This window comes from Alligator sinensis, unplaced genomic scaffold (genome assembly GCF_000455745.1).
Source record: "Alligator sinensis unplaced genomic scaffold, ASM45574v1 scaffold278_1, whole genome shotgun sequence".
Taxonomy (NCBI): domain Eukaryota; kingdom Metazoa; phylum Chordata; order Crocodylia; family Alligatoridae; genus Alligator; species Alligator sinensis.
The window spans coordinates 2,272,362-2,278,208 of NW_005841952.1; the positions used below are offsets into that span (position 1 = coordinate 2,272,362).

At 49.0% G+C, this 5,847-nt stretch overlaps 1 protein-coding gene across 17 annotated transcripts in view; it reads left to right on the forward strand.

Annotated features, from left to right (window-relative positions):
• GRAMD1B (GRAM domain containing 1B) overlaps positions 1–5,847 on the forward strand; it is a 173,841-nt gene that overhangs the window by 70,603 nt on the left and 97,391 nt on the right. The window contains exon 3 of one of the 17 annotated variants that reach the window (XM_025200008.1): positions 2,593–3,001. The exons of the other annotated variants lie outside the window; for them this stretch is intronic. Coding sequence (XP_025055793.1) covers positions 2,593–2,629 — 37 coding nt within the window. The 3' untranslated portion in view covers positions 2,630–3,001. Of the gene's footprint in view, positions 1–2,592; positions 3,002–5,847 lie in introns of those variants that run through there. 17 annotated transcript variants of the gene reach the window in all.

The following is a 5,847-nucleotide window of genomic DNA, read 5'->3' on the forward strand; positions in this document are numbered from 1 at the left end:
AATGGAATGAATGAATTGCTTTAAAATTATACTGTGTCACCACTGCCTTCAAAAGGAGTTCAAGGTGCTGTAATCACATTAGCTGATTGATCCTCAATGTGCCCCAGCAGTAGGGAAACACCATTCATTAAGTTTACATGTAGGAGACCTGAAGTACGAGGGGGTAAATACCCAAGGCCACCGACCGAGTGTGCCAGTGACAGCAATGGGATTAGACACCCAGGGGATCCAGCCATCAGTTCCATTCCAGTAACCTGTGGGCCCAATTCTTATTAACATTAGGGGCGTTTTATGCTGTGAGTGGTGGCAAATCGTAAAGGACACATGAGGACCGGAGCTCTTCCAAGTCCTAGAGATGTCTGATAACCCTGGCTCAGCTCCACCATGCCTGGACTTGGGGTTACTCACTGTTGGCTGTACGCGGCTCTAGTCAATAGCAGCACTAACAACTGTACACTGGGAAGAAATGTGTTGGCATGGGAGTGGCTTTTGGAAACCAAACTCTTTGTTATGCTCTTTGCAAGTCAAAGCTGTGAATTTGCTTTCCCTGCATTTTAGACGCTGCACCTTCACCCTTTGCAAACATCTCTGTTAAGTGATCATTAGGTCCTCTATCCCCTAAAACAGTCAACCCCCCATCTTGGACGTGGTTTGTATTGCTAGGTGCCTCTGCAGGGCTAACCCTGAGAACAGCTCGTGATTGACCTATTCACAGAGTTGGACGGGACCTCAGGAGGTATCTCCTCCAGTGGTTCTCACCCTTTTTTGTACCGGGACCCATTTGTAAACACCAATGGCCGGTCCCAACTCAGTGCCCCTCACTTTCAACCCCCTGACTTCAGCCCACCAGTATGTGGGGCAAGGGGTGGGTGTGTGGGGCAGGGGGGCCTGTCCGTGAGGAATGGGGGTCCCCAAGCAGCCCTTTGCAGGCTGGAGCTCTGCCAGCCTGCAAGGGAAAAGCCACAGTTTCCCATGCTTTTCTCCTTTTAAAGTTTTTAAAGTTTGTTCATGACCTTTTCATATATTCTTGCAGCCTACTTTTGGGTTGTGACCCATGGGTTGAAAAACACTGATCTAGTCCATCCCCCTGCTCAAAGCAGGGCCAGCCCCAGCTAGATCATCCCAGCCAGGGCTTTGTCTAGCTGGGTCTTAAAAACCTCCAAGGATGGGGACTCCACCACCTCTGGGTAACCTGTTCCAGAGTTTTACTACCCTCCCCCTGAGAGAGTTTTTCCTAATATCTCTAACCTAAGCTTTCCTTGCTGCAATGTGAGCCCATTGCTCCTTGTTCTGTCGTCTGCCACCAGTGAAAACAGTCTAGCTGTATCCTCGGTGGAACCACCCTGCAGGTAGTTGAAGCATGTTTGCCCAATGTTTTGCCCAATGTGTTTAGGACAATTCCTGGATATCCAGGGCAGTTATCTGGTAGGTCGGTAGAGACTGCTTGAATTTCCAGAACCAAGTCTAAATTAATATATATTCTCCTTGCGGGGGGTTGATCTGTTTTCACTTCAAAACTGCAGCATTGGCACAAAAGGGGCTGAAAAGTGAATACTGATTTTTGCATGTGATTCATTATTATTGTTTTGCCCAGAGCAGCAGGACTAGTATTAGATATCCTGATTGATCGATTGGACCAGACACAGCCCATTTTTTCCAGTGCATGTGAAGAAACACAGGGTGTTCCTGCAGCCCCTTTATGTTGTTCAGTACTCATCCTTTGACATGATTTATATGGTATCCTTTAAGCTTATGCTACTTTGGTTTCTTGCATTGAACCAGTCCTGTTAGTCTGCTACCATAGTCAGGCAGTGTGGACAGAGGCTTTTACTCTTCCCAAGAGTCAAGAGTTTTGACCAGGACCAAACCGTGATGACTTTGTCACTGAACCCAGGCCCAGTCCTGACAGAGGACCACTCCATCCTTACAGTGCTGCAAATTTTGTCCCCTTTATAAACTACTTTCTGCGCTGCCTGTCAGCTATATACCAGCCAATAATTCTCAAGCCACAATCTGCAAGCATATTTATGGAGCTGGAATTCACTTGGCTTAGACTGGTTTTTGACTGCAACCTGCAGGGACAATAAGCGATTGTGCACACCTCGAGTTGGTAGTGAATTGTCCATTCTTCTTTGCTTTTGTTGTTGCATCTAACGTGAGATGGCTTAGTACTTTTGCAAGGGGTGGCTGTGCAGGGCTTTTTGCACTCTCCCTGCTCTGCTCCTAGTGGCATGGGGTGCATAGCTCTTTAAGACACAGCCGGGGTTAAAAGCTTTCTGATGGCAGGAACATTTCTTGCTAGGATGAGCTGAGGGCACCTCCTCCCAGCTGGGCTTCCTCTTGCTGCATCACAAGTCCAGCTTATTCAGTGTTGACTAAGGCAAACTCCCACTAAACTTGCCTTCCCCATAATGAAGTTAATGGGAGATGGAATGAGTAACAGCTTTGCAAAGACCTGAGGATCTGAATCTCAGGAGAGGATGAGCCAACCCCCGAGAGCTAATTAATAACCCAGCGGAGGGTTTGGCTCAGAATTAGCACTTAGTAGTTGTAGCTAACCTTTTTCTCCATATGTTTCACTCCAATTATCAGTCTCACTGGTGCTGTTGATCCTGGGATAATTGACTAGCTGAGAGCAATGTATACTACTAGGTCAGAGGGAAGCTGACAGCCAAGCAGATGGGTGCTGAGATCATACCTGGGTTCTGTCTGGCTAACACATGCGAGCATCACCTTAGACTGGGATTGCAAAACTAAACAAGGTGCGGCCTGAGAAGTACCTAGACTGGAGTCCTATGGGCAGAGGAAGAAGCGATTCAGCGGGCAGTTCTGTTCTCCATAAATCTGGACTGAACCAGAGTGCTGCCATGGTCCTGCCCTGTCTGGCTGGAGCTGCTAGGATACCTGTGTGTTATATCTGACCATTTATAATCAGCAATAAAGGTGTCAAGACTGTTTCTACAGTCAGGATGGTCCTGAACTTACTGACCTGTCTCTCTCATCGGCTGATCTACAGTATTGCTGTATTGCTTCTGCTTATGTTTAATTCCAAGCAGTTTTGTTGTTTCTTTCATTGAAAAGGCAAATATTTAACATGACCCAAATCCAGGGCTGGAAAACTGCCTTTGAATCATAGAAAATGAGGGCTGGAAGGGACCTCAGGAGGTCACCTCTAGTCCAACCCCCTGCTCAGAGCAGGACCAGCCCCAGCTATGCCTTGGTCATCATAACCAAGGCATTGTCTGTCCAGGTCTTAAAAACCTCCAAGGATGGAGACTCCACCACCTCTGGGTAACCTGTTCCAGTGCTTTACTACCCTCCTGGTGAGAGTTTTCCTTAACATCTAACCTAAACTTCCCTTGCTGCAACTTGAGATGATTGGTCCTTGATCTGATATTTGCCACCTCTGAGAACAGCCCAGCTCCATCCTCTTTGATACACCCTTCAGGGAGTTGAAGGCTGCTATTCAATCCCCCCTCACTCTTCTCTTCTCCGGACTAAATAAGCCCAATTCCCTCAGCCTCGCCTCATAAGTCATGTGTCCTAGCCCCCTAACCATTTCCATTGCCCTCTGCTGGACCGTCTACAATTTGTCCTTATTCTTTCTGTAGCAGGGGCCAAACCTGGACATGGCAATTTACACTGAATAGAGGTGCCTTCACCTCCTTCATTGGCAGTTGTGATGGAGTCCAGCTCCTATGCTGACATGGGGCTTGTAATCTGTCCTTGGTAGCAGTGGCTCTTGTTCACTGGACTGACAAAGGCTTATTTGTTTGGCGTTGGGTATAGTGTATTAAGGTGGCTATGAAATAGCAACGCAGAAAAACTCCAACAGTTTGGAGTCTGGGCTGGACTCCAATAAGCAGCATCCAGAGGTTCAGCTTTGTGGGTAGGCTCCCTGAACACCTTGAATCTGCCAACCCAGCCTGAAAATCAGACAAAGTGGGACTTTCCCATTGTATGGATTTATTTTTTTGTCAGGAACAAAAGGGCCCCCGTTTAGGCTTGGAGTGCAGCTCGTTATTGCCCATGACAAAAGCAAAGGTATAGTTCAACCCACTTGCCCCTTCTATCGTGCAGTAGCTCTGAATACAAACAGCTACTCCAGTGCACTAACCACTGCTTTCATATCCCTTAACTCTTTTGAAAGTTTCAGAGGGCTGGACCTGATGATTTTGTGAGGTCCCTTGCAGCCGCTAACATCTATGAATCTATCTATGAAAGTTCAGGAGCAACAAATAGACCCTGCAGCACAGTGCAAAATCAGCAAGGCCAGGTTATTTCAGAGTGGGGTAGGGCAGCATTTCGGAGACCAGGAGCACTTACAAAGCACCCTGCCGAAGAGAGAGAGACTCAGTGCCTGCACTGCCTCTGGCATATGTGAGCAATACCGCATGTAGTACTGCTCACCCCTGGGCTTAGTTGGTTAACACTGTATTTTCTGTAACATAGTTGCATTCCCCTCCTCACCTCCATCCCTCTTATGTTAGTCCCTCTCTCGGGCGCTCTGTATTTCCCTTCTGGCTTTGTCATCTTTTTGGTTCATGACTCTTAACATCTACTAATAACATTCAATCTGCTGGATCTCCAGTGACAAGGGGAGGGAGGGGGCCTGTGATGATTTTTGACTTCACTAAAAGTTTTGCATGAGTTTTGGTCTTTGCCTGAGTGACATAAACCCCTAGGCCCCCAGCCTTTCTATGTAACCCCTGTTCAAGAGCATCCTTCAGGTGCTCCATACCTGCCCACACCTGCATGGCTGATGCAGCGCATGTGTTTGCGTGCACTCCTCTAATGGCCTCTATCCTTCTGAATACATTTCTCAGGTGGCCCTGCACTCAGCAGTCCTTGCACTTACAGCAAGGATCAAGTGTGTATCCCCCGTGACATAGAGGTTCCTGTGCAGTGTGCCAGGATCTGAGGTCTGAACACCCTTGTCCCTCCCCCCCGGCCCGGCACACCAACATCTGACATCACGCACAGGTAGAGCTCTGCGTGCTGCACTGTTTCACTCCTGCAAAATTAGGACACAGAGAGAGAGAGATAGCAAAAGTACCTGCACCCGCTCAATACTCCTGGGAAGCTGCTGGGAGCTGAGTGAAGATATCTCAGCCTCCAGCAGAGGGATGCTGCACGGATAGAGTAACTCCAAAAACGATCATAAAGAGGAAGATGCGATTGGGGTGGTTACTATCTTGGCTGTTTCCAGCCTTATCTTAATGACTTGCCAGCACGTCGCAGCAAAGGTGATGGCAGGGATGCTGCCAGCCAAGTTAACTTGTAGGTGACCTGACTTGGCCGGACCCGCCTGCACACACTTATGCGTGGAGCCTGCACTCTCGGATTCTCCCAGCCAGGACGCTGCTGCTGGCACCCTGCCTTCCCGAGGGATGTAGGTACCAGAATTGGCCGAGGCACAGCGAGGCACCGCCATGGTTCAGAACCCGTGCCTCGAGAAGGTCTCCTGCAGCACGCTGGTGAAGCAGGCCTGCCATCTCCGCGTGTCCTTCTTGAGGAAAAAACTCTCCTTCCTCAGAGTCATGTAAGTCGCCAGGTGTGTGCGTGCATGCGGCCGTGCAGGAGCTCTCTTGCCTGTGCCAAGGCAGTGTCTGTGCAGGGTGGTGTTCAAGTGCTCGGGCAGGAGAGCTGCATGTGGGCACTATGTGGGGATATGCGGAGCGGTGGGAAAGGAGAGAGAAGAGAGGCTCAGGGGGAGGGTGGCCTTGTATCTGAGGTGATGGCGAGTGTTCGGGAGGGCTGGGTTCAGTTCTTGGGACTGAGATTTCATGACCTTGGGTGAGTTGCTTCATCTCTCTGGGCCTTAGTTCCCATCTACAAAAATGGGAG